Source organism: Gavia stellata, chromosome 13 (genome assembly GCF_030936135.1).
Source record: "Gavia stellata isolate bGavSte3 chromosome 13, bGavSte3.hap2, whole genome shotgun sequence".
In the NCBI taxonomy this organism is placed as follows: domain Eukaryota; kingdom Metazoa; phylum Chordata; class Aves; order Gaviiformes; family Gaviidae; genus Gavia; species Gavia stellata.
Window position 1 is genome coordinate 4,873,977 of NC_082606.1, and position 22,371 is coordinate 4,896,347.

At 38.2% G+C, this 22,371-nt stretch overlaps 1 protein-coding gene across 1 annotated transcript in view; it reads left to right on the top strand.

Moving 5' to 3' along the window:
* Positions 1 to 22,371, top strand: part of CIB2 (calcium and integrin binding family member 2) — a 47,369-nt gene that overhangs the window by 9,398 nt on the left and 15,600 nt on the right. The window contains 2 exon segments of the mRNA XM_059824111.1: positions 2,978 to 3,012; positions 20,288 to 20,399. Of these exon segments, the coding sequence (XP_059680094.1) occupies positions 2,978 to 3,012; positions 20,288 to 20,399 (147 nt within the window).

Here is a 22,371-nt window from a genome sequence, read left to right on the forward strand (position 1 = left end):
ACAAATGCTTTCCAGGACCTGCCTCACCTTTCCTTACGAGGGAGTTAATTTAACATGTTAGTTCACTATTTATTGTCCGTCATTGTGTATTTTCTGTATGAATGAAGTAGCCGGAAGAAAATTGGATGATTCACCTCCCTGTTTCTTTGGCCAAAAGTCTTTAATTAAATCAGAATTAAATTGCTGGAGTTCCAGCAACTATAAAATCTAATTATGTTCCATTGTGACTTTAATCCAACTTAGGGCTGTGCTTTTAAAAAAAAAAAAAGAGGGGGGGAAAAAAAGGGCAGTCCTGCACCTCTTTCCTGTTATCAATAGATACTGGTTTTAGCTTCATCTCTTGTACCAGCACTACCAACACTACATCCTAAGCCACTAAAAGGAAATGATCCAAGCTGGAAATGAATATGTTTTTGCTAGGTTAGTTTCCAAACACATTAGTTCCTTCCTTCAGAGTTCTCTGATGCTGTTGTACTACTCAAGTCCGCCTAAAGGAAGAGGCAGAAATAAGAAGCTGAGAGAAGCAAGAGAGATGGCTGGGCTTTCCATTCAGAGGTAGCTTGGAGCCATGGCTTTGCCATTTGCCACTTGACCAGGCAGGCTTCTTAATGGTAAAGCATTTCTTAAGTGCTGTGTATGATCTTGCTGTGGATCAAAAGTGTAGGCCAGGTCACAATTAATTTGTGGTGCTCTGACCCTGAGTAGGTTTAAGATCTCTGCAAGTGGTCTGTGAAACCACTGTAAATTTTTTGACATCCCTCATCCCTGACACGCAATTCCATGTAGTTGAGAGGCATCATTGGAATACCGCAGGCAGTAACAATGGTCAGGCAGATACTTGCAACTACTTTTGTTGTAAAGGTTTTAAACATCAGTGTTTTTCAGATTATATTAGTAAAAATTTTGTTTGATCAAAAAAAAAAAAAAAGGCAGACAATAGTGTTTGCCAAAGACGTGAGGTGACTCAGATTAAAAAAAAAAAAAATAAATTATGTGGACCTTCAGTGTAAAAGGTTTATGATCTGACCTCTTAATATGTCTTCCAGTGGCATTTTTGCATGATTTCTGGAAGGTAAAGGGTAACTTTTCTTTCTGATCTTTATCTCCATTTGCATATGAATTCCCTGTCAGCTTTCTAGTTAAGTAACAGTGTCTCTGCTGTTTTCTCAAGCCTATGTAATTATGGGATGATTGCTGCTGAGGGCATTACAATTATTTGTGAGATTGCACCTGCCTTTCATTAGTAAATGAAGCATCCTTAAGTGACAGTTTGACTGTAAGTGTTGAATGTGCTGGAATTAATGAAGACTTAACCAGCTGGCTCCTATTTCACTTTGTGCAGTTCCAGACAATGTGACATCGGTGTGAGCAGCTCACAAGGTGCTTGCTATTGTGCCTTGTAACACTATTCTGCTACACAATACACTAAAGGAGGAGCTGCTTCTCCTGCCACTTTATATGGAGGAGAGCAAGCAAACTCAATAATTGATACCATGCAGGACTGATAGCATACCTGGATACCTGAGACAAGCCGTTTGACTGCTTCAGCTAGCTGTGATCATTTGCTTTTCCCCTCCTTGGAAGAAGCAGGCACTTAGCCAGAATGATTCTCAGCTTAGGAAAGAAATGCTTTTTAACTAGTTGACTGAAGAGCAGGACTGGGGGACTCATACTAGTTGTATGTACTCTTAAGTATGACTTACCAAGTCTGGTGTTACCTTGTCACTAGCTGATTTAAAAATATGATTTACTTCAAATATGTTTACATTAAAGGAGTAAAAGTACTAAGAGCTGAATTCTTAGGTAAATGCCTTGCCACATCACATGGGCCTGTGAGAGAGGTGGATAATCAGGAAGAATTTTATGGTTTGGTTATTGTTCCCTATAGATACACCCTGATCAGCCACTAGCACTAAGATAAGAAGATGCATATTCCCTGAATTTATGACCTGAACAACGTTCTAAACTGATCACCCAATATGTCATTGCCACCAGTGTTCTACCTTTGGATGCAGGGCAGAGTTTGCCCTAAGTATATATTAGACAAGATAGTGGGGATTAGGGGATATTTCTGTTAATGGGCTGGGACTGATTGTTACGGTTCCTCACAGCACCTGAAAATATAATTTGTTTTGTGACTGATGTAGAAATACATGAAATGCAAACTATTTCACTGCTCATATTATGGTTCTTGTGTGAAGTGTGTGAATTCTTCTAGCAAAACGCAGATGTTCATAAAGTGTGAATTAAACCAGGCTAAATGCAGTCCCACCAGAGAACCATTCAGAATGCAAGCAAATGCTTATAAGCTCTTCTTTCATGTTCAGCCAGCTCTACTCTGTGTTCTAGTAAGTTATTTAAAATTGTGTGATACCACAGGGAAAGCTGAATAGTTTGTCTGCTGTTTGGAGCAGGGGCTGTCCTTTTATCCATGTTCCTAACATAGGGGAGTTTGCAACCTTTGCTGAAGTGACCACAGTGCAAAGTAATTGCTAGCAAGAAGAGTTAATAACTAATAAATAAGTACATTACTTTTATTATTAAATCACTTGTCTCTAATAGAGGAATACTCCAAGTTAGAAGATCATTTTCTTCACCTATTTGTTATTTATAGCTTTCTAGATCCATTTATTGAATGTTTTTGGCCTATACCTTGGTTCTTTGATTTAATTTTGTTTCTGGTTTGGTCATTCCACAGTGGGAAGTATTTCAGCAACCTGGGTTTTTTTGCTGTTTTTTTTTTTCTCCTGAAGTTTCACATTAACAATATTTTTTTTTACTGATAGCCCTGTCCCTAGGATATTTCAATTATTTTATAGTCTATATTGCTTTCTGAGTCAAAAGCAGACAGTACACAAATGGCATCTTTAATGTCTTTCTGCCAGATCTGAGTTTCCTTCCAAAAGGTTGAAAAATAATTCTTTGCAGTTGTTTTCAATATTTCTATAGTACAATAACATATTTTGTTTTTTAACAGGATTGCACATTCTTCACTCGGAAAGAAATCCTTCGGTAAGAAAACTGTATTAAATTTTTCCTTTGTGATTCGTATGGAAGGGACTAAATCTTTTTTCTGACTTGAGGAAACCAAATAAAGCTAGTTATTTTGCATGAATGAATAAGTGTAGGATGGAACTCAAATTACACTTACAGTATGTAGATGCGTATAGGGAAACAGATGGCGATTAGCGTAATGTCAATATCCTAGACTTTTCTAGGGATAAGCTATTGAACAGTTGAGAGCCAGTGACTTACTATGAAAGGAATTTGCTGCTTTTCTGCTCAGTTATACCAACAATCCTTCAGTCAGTACAGGTTTTGGTATGGACTTAAGTGTGGGGAAAACTGGTGGAACTTAAAATGCAGAGTGCTGAGAATGTTTGTTTCTGTACAAACTTTCCCTACAGAAAGTCACAATGATTGGGATCACTGTTTGCAGTAGAAGGGACTTGGGTTTTTTCAGTAGTGATGGGTTGAGCCAAACTGTAATTTCTGCCAATGTATATGCTGACTTCTTGCCCTGGATCCTGCCCTGGATTCTTGATCTTCTAACCATTCAGATTAAGGATCTGTAAAAGTATGACATAGATCCTGTCCTGTCAATACACTTGTTTTTCCTGAGGATTTTTGCCCCATTAGGGAGTGAGACCTGTGGTATGTATCTAGACCTAGGAGCTCAGAATGCTTCAGGATTCTCAAACTTGAATAGCTTCTCAGACATAAGAAGCCTTTGTTTTCATAAGCATTGCGAGCTGCTTTGAGGTCAAAAATAGGCATGGTCTCTGAGAGAAATGTTCTTTGCCTTTGCTCTGTTGCTGTAAACCTGAGTAAGACTGATGTTCAGTGACTCTGTCAAGGCAAAAACTAATGATGTGGCTTTGAGTGGGGTGCTTTATTTTTTGCTGGGAAAATAGATGTGGTATGTCAGCTAATTTCTTGCATACCTTGTTCTCATTACTCACAGAGAAATTATATGCTTACTCCTCAGCAGTGCACATCTCTGAGACCATGGTGCAGTAAGAACATTACAGTGCCACCACCTAAGCCAGGATTTAATTTGGTCCAGGTCCCTCTTATATTTAAAATTTAGTCACATTGTTGGAGTACATTTTCGTGATACACGATGGTGTGACTGAATGAGTCAGAATGTGTGCAGTGAGTGGGTGATAGCTGGCCCAAAGATAGGCTAAGCTTAATGCAGGCTGGCTCCAGCAGAGATACTGGTGTCCTCAAAGCTAGTAAAGGCCTCACAAAAGTGAATTACCATAGCATGGGTGTAACTTCTTTAGCAAAGCATTCCTCAGCTGCGAACCTCTAGGAATGATGCATAATCGTTAGCTATAAAGAGGTGTCATTCTGTGTTTGTGGTACCCTACAAAATGTCATGTAGCATAAATAAAAATGAACGGTCATTGTAGGTTCTATCAGGGCTGCAACGTTGTTAGTTCTGCTTGACAAGGCTGACTTTGGCAATAACAGAATTTGTCATCACAATTCATTCAGAAAAGCACCTGTGAGTCCAAAATAACAGAGACTTTGTGCTCACAAGTGATTCGGTGATATTCCTGTACCGTCATTAGTTCCAGCAGTTGGATACAGAATAAAAGATGTCCCTGTGTAGCCACCAAATCTCAGATACATACATTTTATAGCCAGAAAAAAAAAATCCCTAGTGGTTTAGTGTAATTTCTTGTATAAAACAGACCTTTAGCCACTTTCTAAGTCTTTTAAAAATCAAGAGATATTGTTCTTCCGTTTCACGGGGCTACCTTGATACACAACTTCTGAAATTAATTTGTTTGGATTGGATAAACTGAAAAAATTACTTCATATTTCTAAAATCCCCTTTAAGCTCAAAATTGTTAAAAGCTTTATAAACAGTGAATTACTTATATTTGTACTGTGTTCCTGTGAGGGAAATAATTATGAATTAAGGATTTTACATTTTACGTAAGTTAAGGTTCTCTTTGCTGCTTTGAATACCCGATCTAATTGGAGAATTTGGACCCTTCTAGGGCAAGTGGTTTGTAAACTGTGATACTATGTCATCTTGCTCTTAGGAGTAATTTCTTTTTCTCCTTTGGGGTATTCTCTAAGAAAATATTGGCATTAGCCTGAAAGAATCATTGATTTCCATTGCAAGAAGAAAAGTGGCTGATTTTGGTACTTGTAAATCTAAAATACATCTAGAGAAAAATTTGTGGACAAATAGGAAGGCTAAAACGTGTGCAGTACAGGCCCAATTTAAAGAATATGACATAAAATGTGACCAATTTTATAGTAAGACTGTAACATTGGGGGGGGGGGGGGGGAATGGACTCAGAACAGTAAAATGCTGATGAAAGAAAGGAAACAAGGAATTGAACATCTCCACAGAAGTTGTAGTTAGGAAACTGCTGAATCTGAATAGGCAAACTGTTTTTTTAATCTGGGAAACAACATTTTCAGGCTGTAAATTGAACCATCATGTGCAACTGAGAAAACGCGGAAAGCGTACTTTGAAAAATACACTGCAGATTTCAAGAAAAGATGTTCTAAAGTAATGAAATCAGAAAATGTCATTGTATGGTAGGCAAACAGGAATTTACAGTATTGCAAAATCTGGCTATGAAATGAAGAGTCAGCAAGTTCTGTTCTCTTTTCCTGGGTTGCAGTGGATAAAAAAATACTTGTAGAGAATGAGTTTGCAATGTGCAGCTTTGACAAGCAGATAAAAACTGCCTGAAATGAAGAGATATTTCTGGACGGAATTGTCATAAAACTTTCACATGCTTTCTTCAGTTTTTCTTGACATGTGAGACTGAGATAAAACTGGTGTTAAAACTTATGTTATCAAACTTAGTTTGATATCAGGGCACTGAAGACAGTGTTTCAGAACATTGTAAAAATCACAACAATAAATCATCTGGATTTGCAAATTTTTTTATATAACAGTATTCTGGGGTTGATTTTTGGTGTATGCCATGTCCAAAACCTGAGACTGTAGCGCACACTGGACCTTTGGTAATAGTAAAAACAGGTCACAATTTATTTCAGTAAGGGCACTCCATTGTCCTGCAGGACTGTTGGCAGTGTAAAGGACTATCTGAGTAGAAATGGATCTTTATTTCCTCTTTGATTTAGGCAGATTGCACAGTACTACAAATTCCACAGTGCTGGACAGAACACTACATGTATCTCTTTCAAAACTGTGTAATTTGAAACTACTTTTGCAGACAGATGATTTGTAATCTTTTTTTCCCTTGCATGGCAAGTGTGCCATAGAGTAGAGGAGGTCACTGTAATTCATAAGACTTGATAAAGGAAGCAGCATTGAATTGTGGAAAAGATTCTCCTGCTATTCAAGAACAAGAGGATGCTTTTCTAAGAAAGTGTGACATGGGGACTATGGGTGGGATAGGGATTGGGGAATTGGAAGCTCCTGTTTGCTTTCTTACTCTTAAGCAGCTGACCACCTTTGACAAATTGCCACTGTGATTTGTCTATGTTACCTACACTTAATATTTTTGTGTCCTTTAAGTATGAGGATAATATTTCCTTTGTCTTGTCTGTTCAGATTGCAAGCTCTGCCTGGTAAGGATAGTTTGAACTATTTTTACATGCAGCATGCTAGAAGTGATTGTAGATGTAGTTTTTACATTTTACAGATGCGAAAAAGCTGTTCTGAATATTTTTTTGAGGCTTACGGTATCTCTGAGGGGTGTTATTGTCATCTGGTAGACCTGGTCATTTAAATAGAACAATTAAAGAACAGTGAAGTGTTGAATGTGGCAAATGGTATTTAAGTTAAAACAACCCTGATAGATTTTTAGTAAGTGGTATTTCTCTAAAAAGCATAGAAATGTAAATAAACATTTTGTCTTGGTTTGCTTTTCTCTCTTCAGTAACGTAAAAGGGCATGAGTGATGTCAATGGTAACACCCAAAATTGTTATAATTTACCATGAAATAGAAGTGTAGCTTCTTCCAGTAAGAAACATGGAATGGACCTCAGCTTGAGTACTGTGAAAGCCTAATAATACATTTTGTATTTTGTAACTGAAGTTACAAGGAAACAATCTATTTCCTGAGAAGAGAACAAAGCATGCTCTTACATTATTTATGTTAGGCTAAAGAAAACTTTTCTGCTTATGGGCTGTGTATAGGAGGTAAGGGAGCTGCTGCCTGCATGATTTTGCATGACTGTATCTGTATCAAAAAGGGCAAACCCAAAAATACTTATAGAAACAGTGCAACCTTAGAATATGATTGTGATCAATAGATATTCTTGGGGTAAGAGATTAAGTTAATGGATGGTGAAAAATAGATGCTCTGTTTGAAAAGTACACTATACAAAGCTGAATATTAATGTTTGATTGTAAAATGCTTAGAAGAATAAAATCATTGAAGTAGTTCTGTAAAGGTCTAAAATCATGGGAGAAGGAGTAGTCGCTTGGAATCATTGTATTTCCTCTTCTGCCTTATCCTCACAGTGTGATGTTTCTGCTTATTAGGAACCTCTATACAAAATCAGTTGATGGTATGGCAGATAGTAATACAATCAATAGCATTTATTTACTGTATATAAACTGTTGAAAACAAATTACTGTCTAAGGAGTAGTGTAGAATCAAGAGGTATTTTTGCATGTTTGAGGTGAAGTTTTACTGAGTGGGAATAAAATGGGTTATGACCCCCTTGTTAATTAGCACTTACTGATTTAGCATGTCCCCACCTCCGTTAAGAGGGAAGTAACTATTGCTGTGCATTTCTTCATGCACTGCGGAATGCTCTCACATGTGATATGAAGGAAGTGCAGGTCCAGTTCTGTTTAGGCTGAACTGAATTTCTTGTGCAGTTGTGACGTTCAGTGAGACAATCCAGCAAGGAGTAACCTTACCAAAAAAAAAAAGGATAGTCTTTTTGGCTGAAGTCAGCCATCCTGGCTGGCTCACCATCCATTTGCATGAGTGTTAGCAAGGACACGAGGGAAGGGGCACAGTTGTGTAGGTGGGGATGAAGGGATGAATATGGCAGTTCCAATTAAGATCGATTTGAACTGATGTAAACCAGCATGAGATTGCAATTAGGTGAAATGGGCTAAGTGTTTTTATCTGTTCCTACAGGAAGAGTAGCCTAACAAAAAGCCCAAACAACAAAAAAATCTATTTTCTGCTGGTTTAATGAGCTGAATCAGCTCTCTGAGGGATCAGATGAGTGCTAAAGCTGGCACAAGAGCTGGAGCGAGCAAATGCAACTGAAAAAGAGGAAAGGAGAGGAGAGCAAGACTTAGCATTTCAGTACCAGTAAGGTGTTAGATGGGCCTAGTCTAACTTTAGTATGTAAGACTGGTACCAGCATCAACTTAAATCAACATAAATGCAGGCTGTGGTCAAAGGTGTTGAGGACACGTTCTCCTGATTGATAATTTGAGTGTGGATAATCTGCAAATTATCAGAAAATAGTAAAATTTATGAATTTAAAATGAAGAAGAAATGAACACAGAATAATGAAAATGGATCTTGGAAAAAAAATAAAGTAAGTTAGACTGCAGCAGAGGCAAGCATGCCTGGTGGAAGAGAAAAATAGAAACCATAGATCATTATTGGTGTTTGGTAGCTACTTATCACCAGAAAACCTAAACACACTCTTAAGTCTTTATTAAAGATGATTAATTTTGAAATGTGCTTAACACAACTAAGAGGATTCACTCATGGGCTCAGGGCAAGAACATATTAAAGAATGTTGGGTAACATAGACACATTTATGTTATCACTGACTCAAAACATTATCTAAAATACTCATAGGACATCTGACAAATTTTTAGAGTTGTTACTGATTTCATTGGTAGGTACATGTTAGGGCTTTGAAAACATGCCCTGCTTTTCTTAGGGAGAATGTGGAAATTAGACCAGTGTGTATAACTTCAGGACACAACTTTGGTGTATGGAGAGATGCCAGAACACATTGGCAGACAATAAGTTCGTAAGTGCCTAGAACATAATACGTGCTTAGAGGCAGCCACTGTGGATTTGTTAAAAGCAAATCTCTTCCTCTGAGTGGCTGCTTTTGTGGGTAAGAGAAAAGAAACAGGTGCAACATATCTTTATTTTGGTAAAGCCTTTCGTATATTCCTCCATGTGTTAGTCCTTTTCTACCTGTATAAGCACGCTAAGCTTTGGCTAAGGTGCTATTGAACATACTTAGAAAATCTGTAAGTATGGTAAGAAACCTTGAGGTGAAGAGGGTTGCAGACACTATGAAGATCAAGATTAGCTTTTTCAACAGTGCTCAGTATATTAGAGAAATTATTAGATCCTAAATGAGCAACAGGAAATTCACACAGTCAAGTACTAAGAACTGAGAAAAATTTGCAAGTGCAAAATGTAATGTAACAAAAAAATGGGGCAGGGGGTTAGTTGATCTAAGCAAAGTGAGGATAATTTTAACAAACAAACAAAACCCACAAAAGCCCTTGGTGCTCTTGGAAAAAAGGGAAATGTAGCTCTAGAATGCATTAACCTCAGCACTGTATATAAAATGGGAGAATTCTGTCCCAGTCACCATTGTTGGACCTCAGTAGGAATAGGCTGTCCAGTTCTGGGCATCGCCATTCAAAAAAGATTTGTTGTACTGGATAACGTCCAGTAGAAAGAAACAAGAATAAGAGGGAAAAATGACATATAAAGAAAGGTTGGAAAAACACTTTGTTCATGGCAATGAATTTTTTTATATAACGTGCTTCTCGTGTGATTGTAAATGGGAGCAAATGGTTGAGTTATCTCTTATAAGGCAGTATTTTTCTTACTCAGTTTTCTAAATCTGATTTTCTAGCAGACAAGCTTTTACTCCAGTAATAATGCTTATCTGCTAGACAGCCCATCTGTTTCTATTTCTCCCTGTAGACTAGTGCAATTTGGCAAATACCCAAGCACTCAAACACAGGTGTTCTTGGTTGTCTGTCCTAGCCAAAAAGCATGAAATCTGTAAATTAAAGTTGTATAGCTTGAGACTGACTTAACCTAGCTAGATAGCTGCTGGGGGAATACAGCACTAAATTACCAAGCTAGGCGCCATCTGGCCAGTGAACAAACCTTTGAACCTTTTTGTTGAAGTAAAATCGTAATTCTGTTGCATTTTCTTCTGTGCCTGTTTCTTGGTGTGTTTTTGACGGGTGAAAGGTGAGGTGCAGAGGAGCCCTTCTAGCCAATTCAGTTATATGCTGTTTTTTAAATCTGAAACCTGCCTGAGAGTTAAGTTGGAGAGATAAGCAGTGGTTTCCTCCAAGCCTCTGGAAAGCCTTCCTTATAAGGGAGCAAATGCACAGAGCTGCTTGAGATGCATCCATCCTCCCTATGGAGCAAGTTGCTATGCAGATGGAAGGAGGGGTTAGAACACAGCTCCTGTTTTTCTAACACATCCCATCTTTCAAAAAGTTTGGGGTTCATATGCAGAAAGGGGAAATTCCCATATTCCCAGCTTTGGGGAAATAAAGTTTGGGGGAATTCTATACGCTTAGGAATCTTCCTGAATTTTGTGCAGGAAACTACATACAGGAAGAATGTTTATCCTGAAGCTGCTATTGATCTTCTTGTTAATCATGTTTCTATTCTTGTTAATTATGTTTCTGTATCCTCTATGAATTTAAAAAAAAAAAAGCTTCTAGACAATTCCTGCATCTCCTGTACCATAAAGCTTTCCTTTATTATATTTTAGTCAGGTTGCATCTGTTTTGTTAGGCTCAGATGAGGACAAAATCATTCTCAGTGTTGATCTGTGTGGAATCTGGAGTACTGGTCTACTCTGTCCAGTTGTGGGCTCCCCAGTACAGGAGAGATACGGAGCTACTGGAGAGAGTCCAGCAAAGGGCCACTAAGATGGTTAAGGGACGGGAGAATCTCTCATATGAAGAAAGGCTGAGTGAGCTGGGATCTGGAGGGTGTGAAGAAGACAGAGCCCTGTGACAGGACAAGGGGCCACGGGTACAAACTGAAACGCAGGAGGTTCTTTCTGAACATAAGGAAGCACTTTTTTTTTTTCCCCCTGTGAGGGTGACAGAGCACTGGCACAGGCTGCCCAGAGAGGTTGTGGAGTCTTCATCCTTGGAGATATTCAAAAGCCATCAGGACATGGTCCTGGGCAACCTGCTCTAGGTGCCCCTGCTTGGCAGGGGGGTGGACCAGATGATCTCTGGAGGTCCCTTGCAACCTCAATCATTCTGTGATTCTTTGAATCACCAGCAGAAAGGAGGCCTGTGAGCAGGTTTTCTAGTGGTGCTTCAGGGAAGGAAAAATGCTCTAAACCACTTTTATCTATACTTACTATGCATCATGTAGTTCTGTGAACAGCAGAGTTAAATGTATCGAAAGGCAAAGCCTTCCTAAGTATAACTAGATCTTTTAGAATAAATTTATTATTATAAATTATCTGCCAAAAACATTTCTCAGGCAGAATTTCTTTTTAATTTTACTGCAGATGGATTAGGAGGATGTTTATTTAGTGGTTCTTGACTTAATTTGTACTGCTTCATTTTGCATTGCAGAGATGAAAGAACATCTGATGTGTTAACTAAAAGCTGGCAGAAGGCTCATCTGTCCACCTTTTCTCTTCCTCTTATGCTGCCTTTTTATAAATCTTATTTCTGTGTCCAGTTATTGTATTTTACTGATACAATGAAAATAACTCCACCTGGAAAGCACAAAAGGGACAAGGCATATTAGTAACAGGAATGTAACAAAATTCCTTCACCTTGCAACTCTTCCTGCTTGTGTTTCGCACTATTCTTTGTTCTTTATCCTTTTGTCAAAGTGTGGCAATTTAGTGAGTTGTGGTTCCAGTTTCTGTCTGACATTCCTGGCTGGTGCCTTCAGAGGTGGCACCAAGTTTCCTATCATTTTGGTTTCAGCTTCATATGGTAGACCCCTTTCTCTAATAGACTGTTTTAAGTTCTTGCAGTCTTTGGAGGTGATAATTCACTGTGGAATTGCTGCAGAACAGAGATTTATGCCTTAGTTACCATGTGCAACATTTAACTGTTATTGCAAAAGCAGTTTGTGAGTGTATGGCATAAATCTGAGACCCTGACAGTACTTCCCTGATCGGTTGCAGTCAGCTCTGAAGGCCCCTCCTTCCCCAGCTTCTCAGCCCCAGATTAAAGAACCTTCTTGTCTTTGAGTTGTGACAACTTTTTCTATGCGTGGTAGACTTATGGATATAGGTCTGTCTAGGCTTGTTCCTCAGCTCTCTCATCACACATTTGTCCATCTGCAGTAATAGCACTATAGGACAAGAGAGTATGTGCACCTTAACAATTTGCATGGGTAGGGGGCTACAGCCTCTGTAGCATCAGGTGTAAATCAGTTCCCATCAGTGTCTTTGCATCAGCACGATGCATTCTTTCCTGAGTCTGTGCAATCCCATTTTGAATGCTGTTGCTGCTTTTGCTTCCAGCCATCTATGTCTCCAGGGGCTCGGAAGGGCTGACTGCTCCCATCTGCCCGTTTCCAGGGCCATGGATAGACTTGTAAGTGCTCCTGCTGGTCTCTGGAGTGGTGAATTCTCTGCGTATTACAAGAAGTCCTTCTCCAGCTGTTCTGTTCAACTCTGGCATCTGGACAAGTGCCTATAGCTTTGATTGTGGTGAATAACTGAAAGTGCAACTGCACAGCAACAGAGCGCTTCCCTGGACCTGCTGCTGATTCAGTTTACTCCATTCTGTACAGTCAGTCTCTGGTCAGGTCACGCTAGACTCCTGTGAACTCCTCTTGGAGTTCATCTGCACTCACTGCTTTGCGTTGTTATTCCAGTTAAGCCATTTTGCTATTTTCTCTGAATATGCAGAGCAATCTAGAATTTATTCTGGGATTGTCTTGATCGTAATGTTAAAGTTTTTGAATGCATTCCTGTTATTTAGGAATAAATAGGATATATATTGATGGGTACTATGAAAGGAGGACCAGAGTTGGTGAGATGTTTATTAGGTTCTAAAGGCCACTTTAAAGCCTCTATTTATTTCTAATCAGTGAGCCATTACAAGCTGTTATCTTTTGTTTTCAGCACTCCTTAGTGCAGAGTTGTTACTACAAAGGCAGCCCAGCCATCTGTAATGTATTGTCACTACATTTAATGGTGGTGATTTATGTATATCAAGCCAAGGAAGAGCTGCTCTGTGTTTTAACAAACCCACTCGTGACCTTGAGTACAGTCTGACTTTCTCTCAAAGCTTAATAGCAAATTAAAACAATCGCTGCAGGGTGTCAGCTTAGAAATCTCTTTTTTCAGGTCTATACAGGTATAGCTGGAGGGTCTGTTATGAGTTTGGAGACATCCCAGTCAAGTGTGTCCAGCAAATACCCACGAAGTGTCACCCTTGCTGACTCCAGGATGTTACACCCTTGAGAAGTGGGGACAGACTCTGACCCACCTTTTTTACCATGTGAAATACTCACAAGTATTGGAATGAAAGTTAGCATAAACACAAAGTAGGCTGTGGAGGCAATACTGTATTTTTTCATTTGTTTTTTTTTCTGAACACAGCTTTTTTGCTTTTCACTGGTTGATGGGCAGCTGAGTTAGTTTAAAAACTTCTGCTGCATACAGGGGTAAGTTTTATTCTGCCCTTATTTAGTTGATTAATTCAATAGAAAAAGTATACGTCCATTTACTTGCACAGGCAGTACTGCTGTTGCAACTGCATCAGTTACCTCAAGGAACCGACTGTGAAAACTTTTGTATTTTCAAACACATCAGTTCCCTGAACCTCACTGCAGTTTCTTAAGTCTTAGTCCTTATGCAAGGGAGGTGAGTGGGTGGGTGGGCTTGAAATCTCTGCAAGAGCAGAGCAGCAGTTTGGGTTTAGACTAGATTAAACTGATACAGAATCACAGCCTTAATCGTTGGATATAGTACATTAAGCTTAAACATATACCAAAATCTGTGGGAACAGGGCATTATCAGTAAATAAAATTTGTTATTAAATTTGCCACTGTGTTCCCTCCTAACTGTCATCTGTGAGAGGGAAGGCACTTGTAAACACTGCCGGCTTTTCCTCTCCTTCTTCCATGCAGAGTAAATAAGGCATCCTGGCAACAAAGAGAGTGCATCCAGGAACGAGAAAATGCTTCTGCATGCATCCAGAAGAATTTTTAGAAGCAAATATCACTGCAGGATCTGTAGTCGCTACTGCAAAGACAGTGAGGATGGTTGCAGATCCTGGGCTTCCGAATATACGTAACGGTCTGTATATGCTAATGGCAGCCTTTCCAAATCTGTATGTGTTCAAACAGCACTGCAAAACCTTACGTTGCTTCCCTGACAAGCCATAAATCTTTGCGTGACTAGGGCAGCTAGCTAAAGCAGCTTTAGGTTATTTTCAGATATGCTTCTTGTTGAGGGGCATGCTGAGTAGAAGGACAAAAAGCATTCCCTCTCTAGGTTACAACTGCTCTTGATGTGTTCAAGTCATTTGAAGTACCTTCTGCTGTTACCGGAAAAGTTGGTCATAAAAGAACTCTCTAACACTTGTTTGTAGGTTAGAAAGCAGGCATTCTTTATTGCGGCACCGGATGCACGGGGGATAATTCCACCTAGCGTGCATACCTAAACAGTGTTAGTTTGCAGCTTATATTGGCCTATTACATATATATGCAATAGATTTCCTGGAATTGATATACATATTCATCTTATTTCCGGGAACTAATTAACATATTTGCCTAGTCTTTACACATGCAGTTTGGGATTCTTGAGGGGGTCTTCAGGGGTCTCTGGTGGTTTCTGGTGGTTGTTTTCTAGTGTCTGCTAGTTGAACTTTCTTCTTGCACCTGTGCGGTTCCTTCTCATCTCATTATGCTCATTCTCTGGCCTTGAGAACTGGTTCTGTACCAGTTTTTATTTTTACCTTCCTCTTCCCCTGCACACAGTATCTACCGTCCTTGGCTATTTTGGCAATTGCTCACATTATATCTGTCAAGCGCGTCAGCTAACTACCACATAATTTCGAAACATGTTCCGTATGTTATCACAGCTTCTATAAGAACAGGAGAAATATTAGAGCCTTTACCACAGAGATTTGTTTCTTTTCTATTTATGGCTAGTAATTAATGTTATTGAGAAATGTGTCAGAACGGTCAGTAATCTGTGCAGTGCCAATTCTTGCAGCGTTTGAGAGATGATTACTGAGTCTGACTCACAGTGTTGGTCATAGTATTTGGTCCAAGTGTGGCAGTGGTATGACAAATTGATGTAGTGATGTATTGCATAAAGGCAGGAGGATTATGAGTGTAAATAACCCTTGCGTCTACTGATCTTTACATTGTGTTATAGAATAATTGATCAGAAATGCATCCAGTTTCCTTGCCAAACAGTAAATACTCATCCAGTGTAACGTAGGTCGCTCAAGTGAACAGAAGTGTTGCTGAAACTCATGTAGAAGGTCTGTGTTTCACTGTGATACATGAATTTCTGAGAATCCTGTAAGAGGCTGAGGCAGCTCTGTTACTTTTCTACCTGTTTTCTACAAAATCTGGTCATTTGAGAGACTGGCAATCCAGTGCTTAGTTTGTCATAAAACAGTGCATGGTGTCTCTGAAGAACTTTCCAGCATAAAGAACTTGGAGTGGGAAAAGGTGTTACTATTTTTTGTTGTTGTTTGGGTTTTTGTTTGTTTTATTATGAAGGATAATGGACCTTGTGCAACATACTGTGTGTTCATTTTGGAACCTAAGCTAGAGAAATCTTACAGCCTTTTTCATTGTGATATTAGTTAATCATGCCATGTAATAAGGCTATCACGGAGTTGTAGGATCCTTGCAGATAAAAGCGTGTGAAAGACTATTTTATTGCTGTAATTTAGTTTGCTGGAGTTGGATCACAGCCACTTCCTACAGACTCATGTGGATGCGTTAGTGTGAAATCCACTCAGGTGGAAAGCTCTTACATCTACAGATCTTTGAGCAACTTGGTGAATTAATGGAAGAGTTAGTGGGAGGAGAACAGGATATCAGAGCTGCCCTCAAATCTGCTCTTAATTACTTGCACATTTCTGTGTCCATCATCTGCCTTCCAGCTAATTCTAGCAGAGTCCTGCTGAGCCTGAGGCAGTGTGCTGGAAGGCTGTCTAGTTACTGGTGCCTGGAAACTCCCTTCTGCTCATCTTCAGAGATAAAAGAAAGACATAACTTGAAATGGATGGACCGGGAACATATTATCGTAACAGATTTCTATATAAACAAATATTGTCTGCATTGTGGATGTTTCTGAAGAAAACACAGGCTGTAGAAACTGCATGTATTAACATTTATAAGTAGGGACATATATATGTCACAGTAAAGATGTTTGGCGGGGGAGTTGTTTTCTTGCTTCGGTTGTTTTTGCCCACCTCCCATCCCTGGGCATACATTTCCCTTTCTGATTCTAAAAATTGAGTTCTGTCAGCAGCTGCGTTGTTCAACTCAATGCTTCTGGCTATAACTCCTTGTAGAAAGGGAAGAGGAATCACTTTTATTGTAATCTGTGGCAGCAAACCAAAGGAAAGTGTTTATATTCTGTGTCCTTTGGCAATGTTTTTAGCTAAAACCTAATCCCCTCAGAGGGATGCTTTGAATATCTTCTTAGAGGTGCTTTCTGAAATTAGTGTTTCTACATTGTATTGAGGTGTAAATGTGCTAGGGTAGTATCATTTTTTCTGAAGGAACTGCAAAAACTCAATGTCTGAAGTAGTAGGAAAAGCACAGTAAGAGAGAATGCATCAGTCTTGGGTAGTTGTACTTACCACGGTGCCATTAGGTGGACACACTATGTTCTTTACAGTTAATGTAGATGCCTTGTCCACAGTAAAGTAGGAGTGCTTTTGTTGGCCTTATACTAGAAGACACAAATTACTTGCTATCTGTGGGACAAGAAAGGCAGTTCTTAGATCTAATACAAAACCTAACTGCTCTGCCAAGTGCCTCGCAATTAACAACACAATACCTTCCAGTTGAAAAATCAGATCCTTCTTTCAGCTACTGGAGAGTTTGGATTAATTTCAGTGGAAATATGTTGTGTTAATTTCTGTGGACAAGATGCTGAATTCTGTCAGCAAGAAATGATGGGTTTACTTTGCACTGATATTACATGTTAGACTAAACCTTTACCCTGAGAAGAGGAATGTCAGTAAGCAGCTGGTAAGAGCTGTGGCTGTGCCCTCTCTTTAATATCTCTCCATCTAAGCCCCCGTCATTGAAATAAGGTTGTTGCTTCACAGCAAATAGCATCCGGGGCACAGCATTGCAACCTGTCACGTGCCTTACAAGGGTATTTCTTGTGTTGGAATAATATTGCTTGCTCTGTAGATAACACTTTCAAAATTTCTTACTTAATTTGGTGACCATTGTAAGAAGCTTTAGTATTTCTACCAAAATAGTACTGAGTACCAGATCACTGCGAGTCACAGTGGTGACAATGAAGTGCTTATGTACCCATCATAAGTACTTTCTATTTGTCATCTTAGTATTCAGTCTCTATTGTAGCACTGTGTTATTCCCAGTACTAAAATAACTTTAAATTCACACTGTTATGGCTGTTTCTTTTGTTACCATTAACAGGTGTTTGTTCTTGTGATATGATTGTGTTTCAGTAACAGATACTTTCCTACATTTTTAGACTTGTCATGTGTTTGTTTCCAGTAGAAATTGACTCAGCTATTTTTTTAATAAACAAGAGGTTTGTTCAGAGTTGTTTATTGAAAACTAAGAGAAATTCTGTACCTTGCAATTTAGATTAATATAACAAGCTTAGTAAACTATGAAACGTAGATTGCTTTGTTCCAATCCCTTCCGTGTCTTCTGAAAGACGTTATGGAGAACTCCTTTCAGATGCCCAACTCATTGTTTGTATTCATAGCCCTGTTGGAGGAGACAAAGCAAAGACAGAAAAGTCTAATACTAGCGAAAGTAGAGAAGAAAATCTTGACAGTTAAAATAAGTAGGCATTGCCAGCTAGCATGTTTTGAAATGTTGCCCACAACGGTCGAGCCATTCCAATGAACTAGAACACCATTTCAGTATTCTAGCTTTAAAAAAATATAATAATCCTTAGATGGCTATTTGGGCTGAAAGGTTTGCTTTCCTTTAAGTGCTTTTAAGCTGTTTTTTCCATTGTATTTAGGAGCATCTTTATAGCTGCTGTTTACAACAGAGAAATCAGTTGCTGGAGTGGGAAATGGCTATTGCATCTTGAATTACACAGTATTTATGAAATGTCAGGGTGAGCTGTGGTAAGCAGCTGAAATATGCTTAGATCAGTGGATATTTAATTTCCTGTATGTTACAATATATTGCCACACAGTGTAAAGACATTAGTTTACTGAGATCCAGACAAAACATGTTTCTATGTTCCATTTCTATGTTTTTTGTGACACATCATAATCATGACCAAAGAGGTGCTGAGAAAAGAGATGCCTGTAGATGATTTTCTCCTAGTTTTTGACATTCATTACCCACATTAATCTGAAATTGCTCAGTTGCTTGTGGGGCTGACAGTGGGGTTGGTGAGGCATTGCTTCCTGTATTACTGGTTTGTTTATGTTCTGCTATTTAAAACATGTTAATCTCTATTTGTAATAGTATACCTAGTGAGCAGGCAGGATTTTTTTTGTTAAAATGACAATAAGCCACAAAATAATAAATATAACTTCTTAATATATATACAAGTAGTACATGTGACCTAATGAGAGATCAGAATACTCTGTGTTAGTATATAAGACATGGCAAAATGACCACTTTCTGCCCTAAGCAGTTTATGAATTAGGTGTAAGACAAAATTTTCACATACGATAAAAATTACTTTTTATAGTACTTGACATTTTCTAAGTTTTCTGTGACCAGCAACTACGTAATCTTCCTTCTTATTCTTTTTACACATGTGATATTTCATAGAGGACTGGCAGGTCATACATTCATGCTACATATATTGATCTCTGACTATTTGAGTACTAGGATACATGTGTTCCCTCGCCAACCTTTTTCTGCTGTTATTTGACAGAATCTTGGATTCTAGATACTTGTCTGCTAGAACGAGATATCACTAGAATTGGTAAAAGAAGAAAATCGGTAGAATTAATCTCTCTAATACATGAATTGCTTCTAGACAGGTAATATTTTACTTACCAGGCAATTTCTCTCTATAGTTTGTTTGAGAGCTCGAAATTTGAGATCCATTGGTGAGTTTGAATTGGATACCCATTTTACTCGAAATGTTTCTATTCCTAGTTTGAGTGAGCATCTTGGTGAGAATAAATGTGCTAAGATAGTTTTAAAATTTGCATCCTGCTTAATTTGATGTTTTCTTTACACATGGCAGTTTTCTCTTGGCTTTTGGGCTATACTTTTGAACTCATTCACTGGAATATTTGGAGACAGCAAATAAAGGGTGGGATTAACAGTTCGAAGTAACATCGTAGAAACATTTGTGCAGTCTTTGCCCAGGTTGTGCGTGAGACTGAGAGAGTTTTTATAATTTATTGGTATTCAGCTTCTAAACCTTTAGAAACATCAATGTGTTTCATGGCCTTTGACTCTTCCTTTCCCAGCTCCCTTGCCAAAACTATATAACATAATACTGTTAGCACAATAAGCAAGCTTTAGAGAGTGAAACTAGGTTTATGAATGTTTGACTTGCATCTCTTAGAAAAAACACTTGTTTATTGCCTTTAAAATATAGTGGTTTAATGAATAAGCTGAGCCAAGAATGAAACAAAACTATGTGAAATGGAATGAAGTAGAAATCGTCTGTGTGCTGGTGTCAGCCAGTGCTAGAATTGTAAGACTTAAATGTGCTATGTTAATGAGGCGCAGATAGGAAAAGAGCTTTTTTAATTCAGAAGTAAGGTCTCCCAGGGATACTGTGGCTCTAGCATCATAGTTGCATATTGTTTGGCTTTTAAATTCTTTGAGCTGTTAAACAACTTTTTCTTGTGTAGTGCAGATCAACCAATAATCTGCACTGAGATGTGATCCCTGCATTATACTCACAGTACTAATACATTGGTCCAGGCCTACTTCTTCTGTGCATGTACCTATACGGTGCTTAAATGTTATATACAGGTAGTGTGAAACACCTCAAATTACACATGGCTGTTAGTAGCAGTTATGCTGGATACTGCATCAAAGCCCTCTTTTTTTTTTTTTTCAAAAGATGGGAATTTGTTGGGCTCAGACTTGTGCACTAGAAATAATAATTAATGCTGCAAGACAAATTTGTGTCTGATGACTGTATGAATGGAATTGGTTATTTAAAATTGGTTATTGGCTGGTTTTTTTCTGCTTGTTTACAGGTTGCATGGCCGATACCATGAAATGGCACCAAACGTTGTGCCTATGGACTATACAAAGGACCCAGATGTTAAACTACCTATGCAGCTTATAATAAACATGCCTGAGCTAAAGGTATCACTTCTGACTGCTTACAAACTATATCTTCTTAAGTTATGTAGCTCATCTGCCAGAGGTTTTGCCAAGTGAGTTTGATACCCTGAAGCAATGTGGCATGCTGAGGTCTTCCCCTTCCTGTTACTGATCAAGGGCAAAACCAGACCCAGAAACTGGAAAATATTTAGGTGGATGTCTTTCTTGCAGAGACAGTTGGGATAGAAGGAAATGAATAGGAAATAAAATTAGCCACCTTTCCACTTCGTGTATATTGATCCCTTAGCAGCCAGTGGGATCTCTGTGTGAAGAGCTCGTTAGAAATCAGAAGTTCTTACCTCAGTGTGTTGATAGGAAATTTGTCAGAGGTGTGCAGAACATGGCTGATAGAAAGTAAAGATTTCCCCCTTTTTTTCCTCAGCTGCAAGGGCACAATAAATATTATTTTTCTTAATTATCAGGAGTTTTCATTTTTCATTGAGTCATTACATGCTAGGAAGTGGAGACACAGTCCATGTAACTACCAATGAGAGAAGCGGTAGGCATAAAGCAATCAGTGTGAAAAAATTGGGACAGTATTTGTTGTTACTATTTTATCTGTTCAACAATTTAATATGGTTTTAACAGGACAGATAGGGATTTTTAGCATTTATTTTTTAAACAGTTCATTGAATTATGTTGTCATTGGTCTCGTGGTATATTGTTTCCATGTATGCAAATCAGCTGACATGTTTAAATTACTGTCATATGTTCAACTGCATGTTCACTGTGATAGTTGCATAAAGTATTATTAAGCTTTTTAAAAGTAATGCCATTAAAAACTTGTAATTGATGGCCTTCCACTTGATTTTAATGATTTGGAAATTCTTCCTTAATGTTGTAAGATATGGAATATTTGGAAAAAAAAAAGTACAAGCATACGGAGTGCTTTAGAAATTCATTTGGGGAGGAGGTTAAGTCAACATAAGGTGAAAGACTTTTGAATTAGATTTCAGGTTGAAGTTCACAGAACTCCTTGTTCCTTTAGTACCACGCTTACTGCATGTTTGATTCTGGGACAATACCATTTATTGAACAAGAAGCACATTTCACTCTAAAGAATGTTTGTTAAAAAGTGTTTGACCAGCATTTCATATAAATGGAAACATTAGAGATTAAACGCATATGAGTGTTTAATTCAATAGAAGACCTTTGAAAAATTTTCACTGTTCAGTTATGACTGTGGTTTACCAGATATCTGTGTACAGCTTAGAAATTTGGGTTTCTGAAGAAACTGGGAAATAATTCAGGACTTTTTTTCACACTAAGCATGGGATTCTTTAGCAAAATCCTAGTATGTGTTTATACTCTTTCTAATGATGAGTTGTCCCTGTAATAAAGTGGATGAAGATGCAGCTAACTTTAATTACAAAATTATGCATGAAAAATTAAAGAAATTAAATTTTAAAATTTTATAAATAAAATGCAAGGAAAACTTCAGACATCATTAATTCTATCATAAAAGCCATAAATGCCACTCTCATCAACATAGCACATCTACATTGAGTTATTAAACATATTAATAATTAAGGATTTTGGTAGGGCTGTTTTGCTAATGACCTTCCTTAACAATATTGCATAGTGTAGGAATAAAATTAGTATATACTTCACTATTGTTTAAATAGTTACAGAATTGAAACCTGTGATATGCTATGAGTTGTTCCTAGAACTTAGAAAATAGTTCTTCTATCAGCTGGTTGAAAGCTATTCAGCCTTTTAACTCCTAAAGCTGCCTAACCCAACCCTAACTAGAATCCAGCTCCAGGTTAGTTTCCTATCAGCTGTGTGCATGTTCCGAGTATGTGTCCTTGACTGCCACGGGTGTAATTCCCTCCTCTGCAGGTTGTAAAGTTGACCTTCCCAGCTCACCTCAAATAAAATGAATTACGTTTAATAAATCATGCAGGTACGGTAGTTTAAAAAAAAGTTCTTCTCATCTTTGCCCATTACATTA